The sequence below is a fragment of the Spermophilus citellus genome (assembly GCF_964194105.1).
Source record: "Spermophilus citellus genome assembly, chromosome: 14".
Classification (NCBI taxonomy): Eukaryota; Metazoa; Chordata; class Mammalia; order Rodentia; family Sciuridae; genus Spermophilus; species Spermophilus citellus.
In genome coordinates, this window is record NC_138194.1 from 94,936,575 (window position 1) to 94,957,056 (window position 20,482).

The following is a 20,482-nucleotide window of genomic DNA, read 5'->3' on the forward strand; positions in this document are numbered from 1 at the left end:
GTCCATCAAAGATCACCATTTGTTTGGTTCATTGGCCTTTGATGCATTCTTCACCTCCTCTATCTCCTCTGCCTTAGAACCAAAAGCAGTGGCCTTTCCTGGCTTCTCTCTTGGTTGAGGGACATAGGCTCTCCTCTGGGTTGTTTTCTCATAGGACCCTGGATCCTGAAGAATCAGAATTACACACCAGCTCACAGCTGTAGCCACAGAGAATTGACACTACTGAGATCTAGTAGAAGGGTACATAAAAAGAGTATGGTGGCATAGTGGGCAAGCGATCCACATCCTTTCCAGTAACACCTCCACAACCAGTGTGGCATGATCCCCCCCCCAATATTTTCAATTAGTGCATTATAGTTGTACATACTGATGGATTTATTGTTCCATATTTGTACATGCACAAAATTTTAAAAAATGTAACTTGATTTAAACTGGAGCTCTTGGTACATTTTTGGGCCCCAAATGAATTTAGTGGGTCATATAACATGGGTTATATGATTAAAAATTGATTAAAATTGAAAATATTCTATTCAATGAGCGTAAAGGTAGGTATTGCTTCATGGATACATTGTTTTATGTAAGCTATGCCTTTGTGTTCTCATTAAGGAAGAAACTCTTTTCCTGGTAGTTACCATCAAAAAGCAACAATGTTGTATCCTTTTTTGAATTGAAGAGACAGGAAGGCAAAATATTCCATTTTTCCAAATTTTTGCAGTTCTGGATATGATTTGGGTTTTGCGCTTAGATGCACTCTGTGAGTTTTAGAATGGAAGTATTAGGAGGAGGCTGTTTGTCAGCTATGTCTGTGCTTTGTCACAGTGTCCACTCATGAATTTAGTGGCTGCTCACAGGCATCTGCTGCCTATGTTCTGCCCAGGGGCATCCAGAAGGCTGCATGACTCTGGAACTAATCCGTGGTGCTTGATGGCCTCTGCCCCTCGTGACAAAACTGGTTCAAAGGTTCTAGAAAAGGAACGTTGATCTGCTGAGAGCATTTCAGCCTCCTCCAAGTCCAGTGGACACCAACAGTGTCATCCTTTTGTTTAATGGTGGCAGAGGTGAAAAGAGAAGGAATACATTTTAAAATTTCATGGGCTGGGATGTGGCTCAATCGGTAGCGCGCTCGCCTTGCATGCGTGCAGCCTGGGTTCGATCCTCAGCACCACATACAAACAAAGATGTTGTGTCCGCCGAAAACTAAAATAAATAAATAAATACTTAAAAAAAAATAAATAAATAAAATTTCATTATACTCTGAAAAATTCTTTCTCAAATTCATTAGGACCTCAGAAATTATGTGTGTCCTGGAAGTCCTGGGTATTTGCAAATGTCACACCACACATCTTTCTACCATTCCATTACATACCCAAAGAGGGTGTATATTTGACTCTATTTAGCTATTCAATTCAATTTCCTTCAATAAATAGTAATCTTACATGAAACAAGCCAGGCTTTTCATGTGTCTCTGAGTGTTGAATACAACCCTGTCCTGGAAGAACACATGGCCTGTGGGGAATCCAGGTGCAGGAACAACCTAACTACAGGATAAGAAAAAAGAACCCCCAATTCTGGGACCCTAGGAAAGTCATGGGGGCATGGAAGGGGTATCTGATGGTACCAACCACTGAGTTAGGGCCATCATTAACATTTACTTAAAATAAATCTCACAGTGATTCAAGGATGTGAGTTGGATTATTCCAATTTAAACATATAAGAAAGATGAGGCACATAAATTTAATTCTTTGCTCAAGTTTACACAACTAATAAGGTGCAATGCTGGGATTCAAAATTAGGTGCATCTGGCTCTGCTGTTTGTGTAGCAATTAAGTTGCATATCCATATAGTTGAGGTTCTGTTAGAAATGTTTCCAGTGACATTCTAACAGTGAAAGGTGAGAAGTCACAGATAGACCTAGTTGAACTTGCTATTAGCTATTGTACAAGTCCTACCTACATTTTGCTGAATCCTGATGAATTCCTTTCATAATACGGGAACTTCAAAATCCCTTAGAATGCATGCGGTAATTGGTGCTTGTGTTCTGAAGATATCACAGAAGGTATGGATAACTGCAAAAGCTGGGATGGTAAAGATTCCACATTATGTTATTTCTTTCACCAAGAATATTTGGATAAACATGGGAAACACATAAATTTTCAACCTAGCATCTATGCCTGAGAACAGGCAACCACTTGGGTATTTTCATGTTGAAGCCTTCAACACTGAAGAGCAGAAAACTTTCCATCTATTCCAAGGGGGCCAGAGATGGTAACTCAATTAAGATTTTGACCTGAGTTTTGAGTAAGTTGGAGGGAGAAAGGGAATGGAAACTACCAAAATCATAATGACTGACTTGCTAAAGGGCCTTTGAGGACCTGAGGGCTTCCAGGGAGGGACCACAATGCTTAACTTTACCAGTTTCATGATGAGATGAGTCTTTCCTGGGCAGGAAACTCTATTTCATTACTGTTAAAGTGTTAGAAGATGCCAACACCTTGGAGAACTGCCCAACCTGTGGCTGCACATGGACAGAAAAAAAAATTATTGCCTATTTTAAGTGTTAATATGCAACTGTTTCCATAGATACCTGATTAGAACTATCACACAATTTGTATTTTGGAAGGCTCCTGGATCACCATCTCCAACACAGGAAATTTCTCAATTCTAATTCAATCATTAGGATTCTGTTGTCTTTTTAAATTCATTGAGATGTATTTTATAGACTCATCCATTGAAATTTTAAAAATAGCGATGTTATCTTTTAACTAGGTGTGGAGCTAAGCTTTTTACATTTACTCAAGAACATCATATTTTAATCAAAACTGGAGAAGCCAGTTTGGAGATTTAAAGAATAGTTAAAATTCAAATATGTAGCATAATAAGGACACTGTATAGCCTCTTTAAATACAACCTTTAAAAAATAATTTTAAAACAATGTATCTGTAATATATTTAGAGTCTAAAAAATTCCTTTTATGTGTACTAGCCCATTTTATCATCCTCTGATCCCTATGGGGTAGGAATTACTAAAATCATGTCATAGGTGGGAGAACTGAGATTTGGAGAATCTTAGCTTGCAACAAAGCATGACTGTTGAGGCCAGTGCTCCAAAAGATAATTGGATCAAAGGCAGCAAGGCTAGGGCCCTTTGTGGCTCTACCTCTGCAAACTGCAGGAAGAAACTACTCAGGTCAGGTGTGAGCTCCTGGTGTCTGTGGCTCCTTCCTCCTGACCGGACCTGTACAACTACCTGGCTAATGGGTGGAAGCATCGCTTTTCACTTTGTGTTTACCTCTGGGCATGTGTCAATTTTCTGCTCAGGAGAAGGACAGTTATCAATAAAACCCTTCTCACTTCCCCTGGAAAAGCACAAAAACCCATGTTCCACTGAGCTAAACTGGACAATGTATGCAATCAATACTCATGCATTTATTAGTCTTCCCCTTTCCCATTTCTGTGGACAAGTGCTAGCTCTCCCTCACAACATAAGATACAATCCAATTTCCTTTGGTTTTTCTATCTTTTCACATTCCAAACATCTCAATTTGTTTCTGCCTATACTTATTTAAAAACAATTGTCCCTAGCAGGATAAGGATTTTGTGTTCTGTGGAATGCATTAGTTCTCCATTAAAGTACCAGTAAACACCATACCACTACCAACAGCAGATCTTACTGGGAATTTACTATCTGAAAAGGTCTGCATGAATCACCTCATTATTCCTTACAACTGATAAGGTAGATGTGCTTATTGTTTCTATTTCACCATGTGGAAACTGAGGCACCGAGAGTTTTAGATAGTTGTTCCAACGAGGAAAGACAGCAGCTGGATGAGGACTCAGGAGTCTGTCTCCATTTGTAAATTCTAAGCATCAGATTCTGCTTAATGGAATCTGATTTAGAGGTCCTCCTTTTCTTGGGTGCAATGAATCACATGGGGCTGTCCTAACTTTTTCTACGCCTCTGTACTCTGTTGTGCAATTTCAACCACTACACATTCATGCATCTGAAAAATTATTATTTAGCAAACATGTGGTAAGGAACAAACAATGAGTTTGCAGTGGACATTGTCCTCTGTACCAGGAAGGGCAGTGGGAAAGCTTCACTCTGCTTACAGCCTAGTTGGCTAGAGGACAGAAAATGACTACGATAAAAATACTAATGACATTACAATAGAAATCGGCATGGGGCACCTTGTGTCTCTTGCATATTCCAAAGAGATAACAAGACAATGCATGTGAAATGCTTTCAGTTGTCCAGCAGTTAGGAGGTGTAAAGATGAAATATTTATGTCCCAGCAATTAATAGACAAACAAGAGGGTTTCCATAGAATTAAATTATGAATTCTGTTGGAAAATGGGCATGAAGAAAGAGGAGTTGATGGAGAATAGAGATCAACAGGAATATCCTTTGCAGAATATAGAAACTTCCACAAAATCTCCCACCCAATTGAGACTAAAGAGGGAAGGGAAATGATTCTTAAATTCATCAATAGTATTCACATATTTGAGAAAGGAGACTTGTGGACATGATTCATTATTTCAATCATTATTTTAGTCACTTGATATAGCGTCACTGATGTTTAAATACCAGGGTAGATATTATGAGGGGGAAAAAACACAATCCTGCAGGGATCAAGGAACTTGCAGTTGAGCAGAGAAGATAGCAATCATGCCTCATATTATTCCAAGATAAGACAGAGAGTGACAACCTTACCAAATTCCAGTTTCCTCTGAAAAATCCTATTTTTTTTTCTCAGACAGACAAACTCAGGGCAAACCCAGTGTGTTTTTCTAAAATGCTCTAACCTAGTTGGATAGTGATAATGATGCATTGTTACCATTAGGGAAGCTCTGAAGGGGGCTCTGAGAAAAAGTTGGTTCATGTGGGATTTTGGTTCAGACTTTAGCTGAGTCCTGAATAATGAAGAGAAATAAGTCAAGTGTGTTAGATAAGCGCTGGACCTAGCTGTGTCTAAAGCTCATTAGAGATGGAACTTGGACAGATTGAAGCTGGTTGGGGAGGAGAACCATCCTCCTTGGAAAAAAATGGCCTTTTGGGATAGTAGCAGTTAGCCTGAACTTAGGGGGAAGATTAGGACAGAGATGGATCCTCTGTAATAGTTGGGGAAAATCCAACAACAAAAAAACCTCATGTGAGAAAGGCAAAGGGAACTTCTGAAAAAATCCATTATCCTCTGTCCAGAGGGGATACAGCACTAGGTGCAAGTTCCTTTTGGGGAAGCCTCCCTGGGTGGTGGTCCCCAGTGGTCCCTCCATGGTCCACTACATCTCCTCTCTCAGATGGATGTTAAACTGCATCATTTTCTTCTGGTAGAAATATTAATTGGACCTCCCCATGTCTCTATGTGTATCCCATCAATTCATCATGGCCCTGTTGTGACAGTTGTGCACCTGGCCTGGATATTTGGTAACATGAGGTAATATGTTCTTCTAATGCTAAGACCAACATGACTTGAGCTTCCTGTCATTTGAGACCTAAGGGAGGTCTCCATCTAGGAAGAGAGACCCATAGTCCTCCCAAGGGAGCAGAGGCATGTGACGGGGCACAGGTGGTGAGGAGATGGCACTGGGTTTATGGGTTGGAGCAAGATTTTTCAGGGTGTGCATACCAGCTCTGCAGCTGACTAGCTGTCATTTACCTTCTCTGGTTCTTTGTTTATTCATCTGTGTAATGGAGGTGAAGATACTATCCACCTCACAGGGTTTCTCTGAGGATTAAATGAAGTAATCCATGTAAGGTGCATAGGGCGGCTGCTCACACACAGGAAATGCCATAGTTCATTCCATCCAGGTAATGTCTAAGGTGGGGAGACAGTTAAGTACTGGGCCATATTTCATTCTAAAGGCAGTGGAGAGCTGTGTTAGTTTCCTGGTGTTGCCATGATAAATTACTTATTACAAAATTTGGTGGCTTAAAATAATAAAATTTTAGTTCAGCGGATCAGAAGGCTGAAATCAAGGTCTTAAGCACATTTGCTGTTGCTGTTACAGAGTACCATAGACTAGGAAAGTTATAATAAATGGAGGTTTATTTTGGTGTCCGGTTCAGGTCTAGGGTTAAGAGGCTGCCTCTGGTAATGGCTTTCATGATAGCAGCCTTAAAGCAGAGGAGGGAACCACATGGTGAAAGGCAGGAAGACTTAGCCAATGGGCTTCTGTAGCAGACCTACTCTTGAGATAGCTCATTAATCTATTCCATCCAGGAAGAAAGAGGCCTAATCACCTTTTTGTGACTTACTGCATGGTCCCACCTCTCGGTAGCTAGTAATAGGGGTTAATTTTCAGCAGAAGTATCAGACCATAGCATATTCAAGCCATATTCAAACCTTATTCAAACCATAGCATCAGGGTGGGTTCTTTCTGAGGACTCAGGGAGAAACTGTCCACGGCACTGTCCATCTCTTGGCTTCTTCTGGCTCCAGGTGTCCCTGTGCATGCACTGCTCCTGCTCTGCCTGGTCCTCACGTGGTGTTCTCCATGTGTGTTCTCACTTCCATCTCTTGGCTTTTCTGTGTCCTTTCTCAATTAGGACATCAGTCATTACTGAATGAGACCCATCCTCATATAGCATGATTCATCCTGAGTTAACTTGAGTGCATCTGCAAGGACCCTATTTCCAAAGAAGGTCACCTTCTGAGGTTTGAATGGACATGGATTCTGGGGGAACAGGGTTCAACTCAGTATGGAAGTCACAGAGATGAACAGAAGAGATTTTGGCTTGAGAAGCACTGCTTAGGCTTCAATATGGAGAACAAGTGGCAGGGGATTCAGGAGTAATCCAGGTCAGGAGTGGAGCAGGGAGGAGGATTAGATAGATGGGGAACCATGAAAGCTGACCAGTAAGCGGAACCAAATGCTCCTGAGCATAACTGGACACCAGGGAGGATGGAGGGGGTGGTGATGCCCTTCCCTAAGGCAGGAAGTACTGGGAGACAAAACATTTGGGGAAGGAGTGGTCAATGCTTGTTGGGTAAATGAGAATCAAATGCTGATCTCACCCTATACCGGCTTTCTTTTTGCCTAGAGAGCAGAGTTCTCAGCTTCTGTCTCAACCTTAGAGATTCCAACTGCTAATTGAGAGTAGTTTCCATATTTTTAAAATATCAACTTGTAGTTTTTGGATTTACATAAATAATGTACAGCAGGGCACTGCACTGCGACAGCTGCCCACGTTACTGATTCAGGAGCTTCTGCTGCTGAGAGGCCTTCAGCATGTTCCACGCTCTTAGCTTGCTGGTCTTTTCCAGGCCACCCCCTCCCCCGCCCCCATCTGCTTCATCAGTTATGTCCATCTTTACCAAAGCGAAGTAATGCGTTTCCAAATCTATTTTTGTCTGTTGTACTGCTATAAACAAATTTAGTCGGGTATGGTGTAAATAACAACATAGGAATGTGAAAAAAAAAAAAGAGCTTTTGTTTCTGAGAAAAATAAGCCGAATGCTATGGAAAAACAAAAACATTGGTCTAAAAACACTGCTTTCAAATGAGGTGGGGGCAAGACATTTGTAAAAGATTAAAAAAAAATTCTAGGGTGGTTTTGCACTAAAATTACTCTGAAAGTGCCTTTAAATTATTTCTTCCTTTTAATGGCCAATCCACTTGGGGCATGGCTATGTCAAATAAAGGATGTAGAATTCTGCTCAATGAACTCTTAATTAAATCCACCTAAAATACACTAAGATGCCTGGGTCATTTTAAAAATGCACATTTTATTTTCTCCTGTTCTGTCTTACTACCAATTTAAAGTGCACCTTCAGCTGTATCGAGGCAACCGAGCAGCCATCGCTCAACATTTTCTAGCTGGGTTGAATTAGGCTTCCAATTCCAATTTTTTTAGTCAAAATACTCGGCACAGATTTGTGAGATGAAAAGCCCCCATGTGACTCCTTGGCTGCTCCTCAGCTTTTCTCGCTAGATCAAAGGTGTGGAGGGCTGTGATGGTGACTGATTTCTCCTTTCCCCACGGTCTCTGGAAATGTTAACTGTATGCAAATGAGCACAGGGTGATGGCCTCTGTTTGAATCAGGGGAAGTATTTAAAATTAGCACTGCTCATGGATGCCAAATCGGAATAAGCACACAAATTACAAGAGGAAAACTGCAGTTACTAGGATCAGAGTGTCTCTGCTGTGACATTCAGGAGGAACCCAGGGGTCCAGGACTCCAGGATGAGCTATGACCTACCACCATCTACTGAGTCCCTCATATGCCAGCCAAGGAGTCAGGTGCTTACTATGTATGGCTTGATTTCCTCCCAGTAACTTTGAGATGTAGAGACTATCGTCTTTGACAGATGAAGAATCAAAGATTTGGACAGTTCAGATGATGTACCTAAGGTCGACCAGATGTGGAATTAGAACTAGGAATGAAACCCAAGTTTGTTCTTCAAGCTGTCACTCCTTTCACCATCCCAGAAAATGCAAATAATGTGCTGGAAAGACAGCAAAGAACTAGGCAGCCAGATGGCATGTAAGAGTTGGTGTTCCTCCCACATGGAGTCAACCCAGGCCTCTGGGTAAGGTCGGTGGTTACAGGAAAATCAAAAACCATTAACACTGGAACTCTGTTCACTGTTCAGCACTTTCCTGGCAAACAGAGGGAACCATGGTGCCCACCCATGTGAAAGGCAGAATGTGAAAGCCCCTGTTAAATATTAAATAAAAGCTTCTAAGTGCCAAGGCAAATATATATAACTTAGGACTGGAAACATTAGGAAAGACTTCTTAAAGAAGGGACATCTGAGCACCAGATTGGTGAGATTTTCACAATAGCCCTAACATTTGTAGAGCTTTTTACAGTTGAAATAACACTTTTTTAGGCATTATGCTGTCTCTCAAAACATTCCTAAGGTCAGGTCAGGAATTATCATTTCTGGTTGAGAGATGAAGAAACACACACCAAGTAATTCAACAAGTTGCTCAGAGTCACACCAGCAAGTTAGAAATAGAAATGAGACAAACATGTAGGCCAGTACTCTTCAGTAGAAATACAATGTGAGCCACATATAGAATTAAAATATTCATTGTATTCCCATTTAAACATTAGGAAGAGTTGAAATTTATTTAAAATGCATATTCTACTTAACACATATCCTCCAAATATCATTTCAACAAATGATCAACAGCTGTAAGTTAGCAAAAAGTTTTTAGTGAGACTATTTTCCATCTCCTCACTTCTTTGTTGTGTGTATTTTATACTCACAGCACATTGTACTTGAGGCCGGGCACATTACAAGTGCTCAACGTTCACACAGGATTAGTGACTACCATATTGGCCAAAGCAGAGGTTTTCTGACTTGTCTTTCTACTCTGCTAAACTACCTCATACATATAGACCAAAAAAGGAAATAGGGCATGTCATGCAAAGAGAGGAATAGGACAATGTCATTTATGGCCCAGGCAGGACCCATTTAGTACCTCAAAAAGGACAATGAAAGAAAGTTTAAAGAAGACTTAAGAAAACTAATAATGGATGGTAAAATATCCCAAAGACAGAAGAGTGAGCAACCATAAAGGCCCTTGGGACCCATAAAACCCTACAGTATGTAAGCAAGGGCTGCCTGATAGGAGCTGTGGCCTTTGCTAGAGAAGTGCAGTCACAGCCAATCTGCAACCCAGCCGTGTGGGAGATGTGGAGATAAGTGCATTGGCCTCTCTGCCCTCACCCTCTAGTCTCTTTCCAGTGCCTCCCGTTGTCCAAATCCAACTGGAAGCTAGAGGATGTTGAGCTTGCAATCCATAAAGGTCAGCCTCCTGGGGTACAGGGAACAGTAGAGATAGATGGAGACTGAATATGGAGGGCAAACAGGGACTGGCCAGCTGTCACAGGTGCAGAAGTGCTGGGAACAATAGCTGGACCTGGTGGAGTGCTGGAGTACAGGAGGGAAGTGGCATGGAACACGATGGATAAGCTGGGCTTGATTCGGGCTGGTTGGGCTGTAATGGGAGGTAAATGTGATAGGTTTGCACACTTGTGCAGTAGCATTCCTGGGGTATTAGTGTGGATCTTGCATAATCCACAGGGGACCCTAAGAAGATGCTCCTGACACAAGTAATGTTCTCTGCTGGTGTTTCGAGGTGTGAAGGTATTTTACATACCTTCCCTCTTCAATGCTCAGTAGATAGATAGGGAAGTAGACAGGGCTCAGAACGGACCCTTTATTATGGGCAAAGGTTAGGGAATTGGAAAGTGAGGGAACACAGACTTCTTTTTCCTTCTTTCTGCATATGCCACAGCTTCTCAGCCAGAGGCAGAGCGCGTGGAGGCCACTGTGGGGCTCCCTGTGTCAGTGGGCTTCCTGAGGGGTGAACAGGAGCCATAATTTTACTGCAGGAAAGGCCCAGAAATGAACGTGTGATAACCCCACACCTGACTCCTACTCACTGGAGAAAGAGGACCAATGGATGACTACAGTATCATCTCAAAATAAGATGGAGAAGGATGAGAATAGGCCACAGACAGCCATGGTTTTGTCTGTATGCCCCATGCATTTCCAGGTAGCTCAATCTGTTTGTAAAGTATCCAATTTCATAGGCCATAAGGAAAATGGGAGTAAGGAAAATCATTGTGTGTGTGTGTGTGTGTGTGTGTGTGTGTGTGTGTGTGTAAAAGATGTGGCTACCGCACCCAGTGAAATTCTAGTTTCTTTGTTGAGAAGAATTTTGAGATGAAGTGCATCCAGGTAGCCAGGCCAGTTTACCTGGGTGAGAAATGGCTTAGAAAAAAACTACTAGAAAGTAAGAAAGCCATTTTAACCACACACTACTAGGAAAGGAAATGTGGGACATATTTGGTGGAGACGGCATTAACAGAAACCAGCACCACAGTTGATGTGGATGGATATGCTACAGAGGAAAATTATTTTTTGGGGGATGAGAATATTATGAACTGGCTGAGCTCATGAGGCTGGTGGCTTCTGATGGTGAAGCTGCAGCAGGATGTTGGCAGTGGGCCTCTGGAGCTTGGAAGAAACACGGTGATGGAGATATTGATATGGGAACTATCCAGCAGTAGAGAAGTTATGATAAATCACCAGAAAAGAGCAAAAAAAAAGAGTTCAAAGAAAGGCCCTTGAAGAATGCCTACATTCAAGGGTTAAGAGGAAGACAAGGGATACATGAAGAAATCATAAATTTGAAAGACAGGAAGGAAGACCAAGAGCTCCCTATGGAAATTAAGGCAAAAGAGTACTTCAAGAGACGGGGGCATAAGAACTGGTCAGCAGGACCAAGTGCTGGAGAGATCAAGCTTGAGTGGAGGCTGCTGGTGGGTTATTAGATCAGGGACACTGCTATGGTTGAACACGTCCTCCAACACTTCATGCGTTGGAAACTGAATACCCAAAGTCTATAGTATTTGGAAGTAGGGCTTTGGAAGGCAACTGTGATTGGAAAAGGCCATGAGCATGGGCTATGATGATGGCATTAGTGGCTTTATAAGAATAAGAAGAGAGAGATGAAAGGGCATGCCTGCTGTGTCTCACTTTGTGATGCCTTCCAGTGTGTTATGATGCAGCAAGAAGGCTCTCACCAGATGATGGCACCGTGATATTGGATTTCCCAGCCACCATAGTACTAAGTGAAACAGACCTCTACTCTTTATCAAGTTATCCAGCTGTGCTATTCAGTTAGAGTGGACGACAATGCCAGGCACTTGCTATTCCTCTATGAGAGTGGTTCACCCAACAGTCAGGAAAGAGCCCCCAGCAGCCATGCTCCTGTATCCAATGCTGCCTCTCTTGACAAGTCTTGTGGGGGGCACTCAGTCAAAGCCTGGCCAATTGCATTTCAATTCCTGTATTTTCAGATTGGATTGAAGAGCATATCTTTCATTCTGGCCATTTCTCTAGATGGGAGTAGAAGGGGTAAATTTTCAAGAGTTTGTATCACAACCATTTTCTACCATGTAGCCTTAATAACAGAGTTATTAAGAGGGAGTTAATCTGGAGACAAGGGGGAGATCAGAGCAGATCCAGAGGGAGAATAAAAGATGAACAAAGTGTTCCTTGGATTGTGATGACTCTTGAATTCCTGGTTCCGGGATCTTTCCCAAGCCCTGTATTATTTCTCTAAATATTTTTTTTCCAAAATTCTCTGGTAACTCAGCCAATACAGGATACATTTTTTCTTTTTTCTTACATGAGCAGGACATGGTTATTGATACCTGTAAACCAATAAAAACTAATATATCTGTTTTGAGGATCCCCGATTAAAGAGATGTACTGTTTAATATGGATCCAATGATAATATATGGTTATTTATGTTTAAGATTAAATTAATAAAAATAAAAATTTAAAGTTCCACACTGGCTTAACAGCTTAGTGGCCATTGGCAATCAGGGATATTAAGTCATTTCTGTTATCATAAGAAATTCTATTGGACAGTGAGGTCCACAGAGCATTCTATAGTCGGGGAGGATGAAGACTGGAATAACATATTATGTTTTTCCACAATAAAATATCTGAAAGGAATGAAAATGAAACTAGGAAGAGAAATGAAACTATGAAAGAAATTGAGCACAGAGATGTAGATACTTGTAGGATGTTAAAGAGGATGTCCCTATGGTGAAATTCAATTTTAATTTTTTTCTTGATTTCTCAAGAAGAGAGTATTTCCCAAGTCTATATATTCACAATATGTTTGCATCAAAGAATGTTTGGGAAATACAATTAGTAGCAGTCATTATCTACCTGTTGCCTCTGTTCTGCTTCTCAGTTTGTTTTCCCCTTCTGCAACCACAGCTTTTGTGAAGAATACAAATTAAACGTTTATCCTATCTCAAAAAATTTATAGGATAGGATCGAAATAAAGGCAGGGCATAGTAAAATATAAAAAGAGACTAATATCATCAAGAAATTCACAAATGAAACTCTCATGAAGGTCACAGCTGGAAGGATAATCGAGGGTCTTTGTGGAGGAGATGACATTTAAGCAGAGCTTTGAAGAACGGATAAGGTTGAGGGATGAAAGGAAGATCATACCAGGTAGAGAGAAAAGCCTAAGCCAAGGAGTAGGTGCAGTAAGTTGAGAAGAATGTGGAGGAAACAGTGAATTTTCTAGCAAAACCCAAAGAATAGCGGCTATGAAATATATTAGTAACAGGTCAGGCTGAACAGGACAAATGGTCCATGCCTGGGATGTAAGAGATGGAGAAGAGCAGAAAGGTGGGTGGCAGGAGCTGAAGAGGTTTTGGGAGAATAATGCAAAGACCATTTGGTTGGAGCAAAAGAACAGACATAACTGAGGTTCTGCCCATTTTATGTCAGTCTTGATGCTCCTCCATGGATGAATGAATGAGCGAGTGACAAAGCTCTGCCTCACTAGTTAAGAGTATCCATATTTAAAAGTGAATGAATAAGTCACCAACTCCTAGTGCTGTGCTCCCTGGCTGCCCTGAGGTGAGCAGTTTCCTCTGCCTCACCTTGGGACCAGAATGATGGAGCTGGCCAAGTACAGACTGACCCTTTGAAACCAGGCCTGTTGAATGCCAGCCAGTCAATGGGAGATTTGTAAAAGAAATATGTGAAAAATGTGGCAGTACTGCTATGGTTAACAAAATCAGAAGAAACAAAGAACTTTAAAAAGCACTAATCCTAATACAAGCTGTTAATCAGGTAAGATTTGCCAAAACATTAGCTTTGCTGCTTACTCTATGAAATATACACAGTTAATGATATTATTTCTGCAGTAGACCTAATGCCTTCATTTTTACATTGGATTTAAAAAATTTCTACATTTCAATAAGATATTCCAAAAAGTGATCATATTCTGGGTTAATCAAATAATCAGTGTCATTTTAAGTAAAGGTAAGTTTTTGAAAGACCAATTTTTAATGATTGCTTTGTCTTCGTTTAAAATAAAACTGAATTTTTAATTTTCTTTTAACAGATACAAATAATTAAATAAAAACACACCTAGATGCTATAAGACACCAATATGAATCAAAACAACCAACTAAGAGCACAGTAGGATGCAGAATTTTCTCAATTTAATGTCCAAACCAGTAGCTCACACCAATATTGCCTAACAAAGATATTTAAGTTAAATTGAATTGCTTTAATACAGCTAAAACATCTGCTGCATTTAAAAATAATCTTTCTGCTGCTGTAACATATGGTATCATCTGAAACTTTATTCCCGTGCCCCTAGAGCTTCTGAGATACCTCGAAATGCCATGATTACCATAAGGAGGTTTTTGCAATTCTCAAAGCTGAAAGAAAAACAATTAATTCATTTTAATATTTAAAATAAATATAGGCCATTTGGATCATTTGGGAGGAGAAATGGGATTACAAAAAATCACAGTAATTAGAATCTAATTCCCCAAAGAGAAATGTTCCAAGATGTAGCTTCCAGATGGAAAATTCCCCCAGCAGGTCTGTTGAAGATGTGTGCTCAGCCTGTGCTGGTGTCTCCTGAATTGGATCAGAATGCTCCCAACCCCAAGTTTTCAGTGGGGACACAATGGACCCAGGTCTCTTTACTCTTCCATAGAAGAGTTATTTCAACATGTGTATAGGTAAAAGGGAAGTCAGCATCCACCATTTGAGTTCAGTATAACTCAGTTAAATAAATATTAATCAGCTCTTATTTTCCAGCCACTGTGCTAGATAAATACAGAGAATAAGATACATTAGATAGAGTAGCAGCTTTTAACTAGTCTTTAGAGGTAATGTAGCCAGAGAAACGTAGATTAGTAAAAGCCACCAAGTATGACGCATCCTGTAATAGAGTTAACTTTCCTGGCATGGTGGGGGAAGGAGAAAAGCCCTGCCGCTCTACCTGGGGATCAGAATGAGCCTGGGGAGGAAGCAATGCTGGAGCTGCAGAGCAGAAATACCTGAGGAGAGAGGCGGACTCTCCAGGCTGAAAGAACCACGTGGACAGGCTGATGAGGCAGCACTTCAGGGAGCTCATGGTCACTGGTGCAGTGTAATAGGAGAGGGAGTGGGGAAGACCAGGAGAGGGGACAGGGCCTAGATCCTGGAAGGTTTATTGCACCACATACAAGTTTAGCTCAATATTGGTGTGAACTAGTGGGTCAGACAATGGGTTGAATTGAGAAAGTTAGGCTTGAACACGGTGACAAGAGGACTTTCTTGCAGTGATGAGCAACAATGTCATCCTCACAGCACTTGCTCTGCGTTGGGCTAAGAGATGTTTGTTCTTACCCCACACCAAAACCATGGGAGGAAGGTATAATCGCCATGCTTATCTTGTGTCCACAAAAATCAAGGTGTCCAGAAGGAGAGGTTTGCCTAAGGTCCCACAGCCAGGAAGCACCAAAGTGGTTTGCACACAAATCTTTCAGATACTGAATGGTTTTCTCTTAACAGGTTCCCTGAACTGGCACTGAACCAGTCAGGATTGTGAGATGGAGAACAGATTAAGGGAGAGAAGCTGGAGATCAAGAGAACAGATAGGAGTTGATTAGTGTGCTTATGAGAGTTGCAGTTGGTGATAACATAGAAGGAAGGAGTGGAGAAGGGGGAAGGAAGAAGAGGAAGAGGAGGAGGAAAAGGAGAAAGAATAGAGGGAAAGGAGAAATAAGGAAGAAAAGGAAGAGGATCAGGAGGAAGAAAAGGAAGAGGATCAGGAGGAAGAAGAGGAGGAGGAGGAGGAAGAGAAGGAAGAGACAAGATGAAGGAAGTTGTTCTTGCCTTCTGGAAAAAAAGGGCCAATAGATGCCCAACTTCTTGCAGTTGAGTAAGTTCAACATGTCAGCATTTAGAACCATTCGATAGTTTCTCCCTGTTGGTGTGCCGATGACTACAGATAGGAAGTGAGATATTATAAAGTTGAGGATCAGCTTCAAGGTCCTTAGTTTAAACTTTAAAACTTTTTAAAACTCTTTTAAACTTCTTAGTTTAAAAGAGACAGAGACAGCAAAACGTTTTCATATTTGCCTGGTTCTCTGACCTCAAGAATGATGCGGGTAAGTTCCGGATTTCCAAGGAAAAATCCCGTTTCCCAGGACCTCAGGCATCTTGTTATGTGATGGGAACCATCAAGCAAGAGGAAACATGGTTCTTGGTCCACTTACCCTCTAGCTCCTACCTGCAGATTTTTATTTGGAAAAACAACTAGTAGCCATCATTAAATATTGATGATCCCAGTCATTTATAATCACATATTCCAGGCACGGCTGGATGGCATATGTCAAGGAATGAGACACTGAGGATTCTTCAAAGGGATCACAGTGTGCCTTATCAAATAGGTATATAAAGATTGAGATATTGTAGCATGCAGTAATGGAGATCTGTAATAGATTTTTATTACTTTGGTGTACAGAGTACTTTGACTAATGCCTGGTTCATAGCTGAGACTCAATAAATATGTATTTTTCATTGAATGGAAAGTAGTAGTGTTCCATTGGAAAAGTGCAGATTTTCTGGAGGCTATCCGAGAAACCCACTGACCAGCATTGCTGTCCTTTAGCAAATCATGTCTTGTCATCAGCATCTTTGCTAATGTCTTTCTTCCTTCTCATCCAATAATTAAGATCACACTCATCTTCCAGGCTCAATTCAGTGTTAAAAGAGAATCTTATTCATTTCTATGTCTACAGCATGGGTAAAAGGCTAGATAGGTGAAAAAGTGAATGAATGATCATGGGGTATTCATAATCCCCCCCCAAAAAAACTTTTCTTTTTTCTTCAAGATATTTGTGTGTGTGTGTGTGTGTGTGTGTGTGTGTGTGTTTTGCCGGTACAGGGTATTCTTCACTTAACTATTCATCTAAATCTCATTAGCATGTCAGTTTAGATACTGTTTCTTCTGAGTAGCTCTCTATAATCATGCAGTTTAGGTTTGAGTCATACACTATTGCCAGCGGTGTCTGTGGATTTGTATGTATCCTTTCATATCTGATGCTCTATGCCAGGAACTGATTGTTAGTCCCCATCATGTTCTCAACACCCAGCACAGTTCCCCATGCACAGCAGACCTTAAATAAATAAACAAATTCAATATTGAACCAGTCGTTTAAGTATTTCCTTTGTATCCTGCCAAGAGATAAATCCAGTGCTTGAAAAATCTCAAAAACTCTCAATCATTTCTGTGCGGTATGGCCTGCTCATAGTATGAGCTATATAGATAAGCACAAAAATTGCCACTAGAATTCTTTGGGATAATTATCTAAGAATAAAGCATTTACAGTTATTTAGGCCTTTACAGCATCTTTTTTGAAGGATACAGAATTTTTAAGGTATAACATTATAATTAGCTCTGACAAGAGTTAAATAATTTGTCAATGGCCCTTGATATTGATGAGTTTGATTATTGTAACCTAAGGAGAACCACCATTCCAATTTACCTCCATATAAATAATTCCAGGTTATTTCAACCAAGACAAGACAATTTATAATATTTTCTCAAATGAGCCCTCTTGGGCCTGAGCTATGTTGGCTGAATCGTATACATAATTATGCATAATAATGCTAATAGAAACTCTTCTCTGAGTTGTAAGGGCATTGCACACAATATTTCTAGCTGTTAAGGAGACTTTTTGGGCAGGTTATTATTATCTTCTTGCTATGGGTAGAGAAACAAAGACTCACAGCTTGCTCAAGCTCACTAAAATAGTAACTAAGCAAAGATTTCAATTTCAGGGCAGTCTCACTTGAAAGGCTGTGTTTTCTCTGCTAGACTACACTGCCCATTTACAACCAAGAAAGTTCTCAGGGATAATGGAAACCTGTAGCAGAGATCAAGTGTCAATGGAAAGTAACTTTAGCAGAGAATGACATAGAGCTGGCTATCAGGGGAAGGAGGGGTGGTCAATACACCAGAAATAATTGATCATAGTTCTGATCCTGTGACTATAAGAAACCTATAGAAGACTTTACTTTTAATCCTCAGAATCAAGAACCTTCCACCAAAAAGGAAAGTCTTTTCTTGTATTTTATCCATGAAAACAATAAGGCTGGGCTGGGGATGTGGCTCAAGCGGTAGCGCGCTGGCCTGGCATGCGTGCGGCCCGGGTTCGAACCTCAGCACCACATACCAACAAAGATGTTGTGTCTGCCGAGAACTAAAAAAAAAATAAATATTAAAAAAAAATTCTCTCTCTCTCTCTCACTCTCTCTCCTCTCTCACTCTCTCTTTAAAAAAAAAAACAATAAGGCTGACTTATAATTTTGTGTGGCTATATACATGTTATGTCATTTGAAGCAAACATAATGCTGAAGAGAAAGATACTTTCCATTTTCAAATGAAGAACTTAGGGCTGAGGACTAAGTGACTTAGGTGGCCCAACTGGGAATTAAAATGAGCCATGACACAAACTCTAGTGGCCTTTACAGGTGAATTGTCTCTTCTTCTCACCTCTATATTATTATTTTCTTTCTCCTTCTACTAACTTAAAAAAAGAAAAAAACAACTACTAGAGAGGAGAGTGGAACACCCTTCCACCATGTTAGATTACTAGATCACAGTGCTTCTGAGACACCTAACTTGAAGCATGAGAAAGAAAGCCAAGTCTTACGGATAGGATAAGGCAATAATTTTCAATGTCTCCATATTTCATAAACACAGCATTCAAAAGGCGTATCAGACAGCTCACTCACAAAGCAGCTCTTGTTGTGATGGGACATCAAGAAGAGCTGAGTAAATTATTAATATGACAGCATTTTCTGCATTGGCACAAGTCCCATGGAAAGAGTGACGTACCAGTTTGGTAACTGCTCTGTTTTGCACAGGAATATAATACACCATCCTGGAGATACTCTCATTTTATTGTACAAAGTGTTTTCTTCCTGGAAATTATTTTTCTAAATAGTTCCAAGAGCTACTCAGAGAAACTACTCTATAACTACTAATGAGGCTCCATAATTAATTGCTTTAGTCATTAACTTAGAAATTCCCTGTTCCGAATCTCAAGAAGTCACTGTAGGATTTGCAAGTTCAGGAGTCTCTGCTGTTGATAACATATGTCGGAGATAACATATGTTGGTGGGAGGTGAGTTTTGTCAAGTTGCACCCAAGCTGTCTGCCTCATCCATTGCCACACAGACCTGGACTCACTTAACTCAAAGACACATGCTTTCCTGATGATTCAATCCAATTAATCATGAAGAAAATGTTGAGCCTTTTACAGTTCCTTTGTTTGCAATTTCTCAAACCATCATTGTATGAAGTTTAAAATAAGTGTGCTACAGCATACATAACTTCAAGAAAAAGAACCAAGTACGGTAGAACTAATACATCTATTATGCATAGAATTATCAAGAGCCTATAAACTTAGCCGACTATTGTTGATTCTAAAACCAGTTTCTAATGGATTCCTGTTATTCCTTTTTAATAGTTATTTTCAGAAACAATGGTAACACATGTATTTTGTACATATAAATAGCTTTTGGAAGAGCAAGTCTTTAGTCTTAACTAATTTTATTTTGAAGGAATATATCATTTGAGACCAAAGCTACTTTTTGTCTCTATAGCATCCACTCAGTTAAGATATAAAAGAGCCTTCTTTATTTCAACGGTTTCAAACAGGATTTCATTCCTTCCACCCTCCTCCCCCACCCCATCCAACCTGCTTTGCCTGCTACTTCCCTTATTCTGGGATTGGTATCCGGTCCATAAACTCTATTTTGTGCAATGTCTCTTCTGAAATACTGGAAGAAGTATTAGGGATTAGACATGCATAACATTTTTCTAAGAGTTTACTATCTAATTTAAATTCCTATGCAGTGGAGATTTTTTTATCTGAAATAACAATTTATAGTTTTAAGAAAGGAAGTTGAAGATGAGAATGTAGACGATATTGATTTTAACCTGAGTCATAAACACAGATGTTAGTTAAAGGTGTCAGAATATCTTGTGACTACAGTTACTTTCTTTCTTTTGGGGACCAATTAATTGAGTATAGAGAATAAGCTCAACCTACTTTGACCTCTAAGTCTCCTGTAACTATTTTAGACTCTTGAAGTTCATGACATAAACTTTGAAAGAGCAATGGCAATTTAGGATTTGTTTGGGAGGAAGGAAAACAGTCCGTGTAACTGGTGAGGTGATAACAGGGTCTTTCCAGTTGGTACCTGTCTTTGGTTCTCTGTCTCCAGGCGCAGCCTGGCCTCCACACACCTCCGGGTCTCCAGGAAAGCTTGGCGCTGGGCCCGGTCTGACAGGTAACTGATGAAGATCCCAGCCGTGTTCATACACATGAACAGCACTGCCTGGGCCACAACCTAAAACAGAATTTCAAACACAGTGAGGTCAGGTGGTTAAACGAGCTATTTGTAGGCAAAGAGGTAAATAAGTAAGTAAAAATTTCAAAAGTAGATCTTAATATATTAATTGAAATGTTCACTAGGGTGTTAATAAAACCCTGCCCTTCATTCAGACCTGCAGTCAATGTTACCCTTCAGAGAGGTCTTTCTTAACCAAGTCACAGTCTCTTCCTCCCCAGTTTAAAACCTGAACCTAGACTGGAAACGTGAGTTAAGAAAGATGGGGGAGGTCTCTT

General features: G+C 40.4%; 1 protein-coding gene across 3 annotated transcripts in view; it reads right to left on the reverse strand.

Annotated features, from left to right (window-relative positions):
- Nucleotides 1-20,482, reverse strand: part of ADCY8 (adenylate cyclase 8) — a gene marked incomplete at its 3' end in the record, with an annotated part of 230,432 nt that overhangs the window by 165,084 nt on the left and 44,866 nt on the right. For all 3 annotated transcript variants that reach the window (XM_081265990.1, XM_081265989.1, XM_081265991.1), the window contains exon 2: nt 20,055-20,204. In XM_081265990.1, coding sequence (XP_081122116.1) covers nt 20,055-20,204 — 150 coding nt within the window. The remainder of the gene's footprint in view (nt 1-20,054; nt 20,205-20,482) is intronic.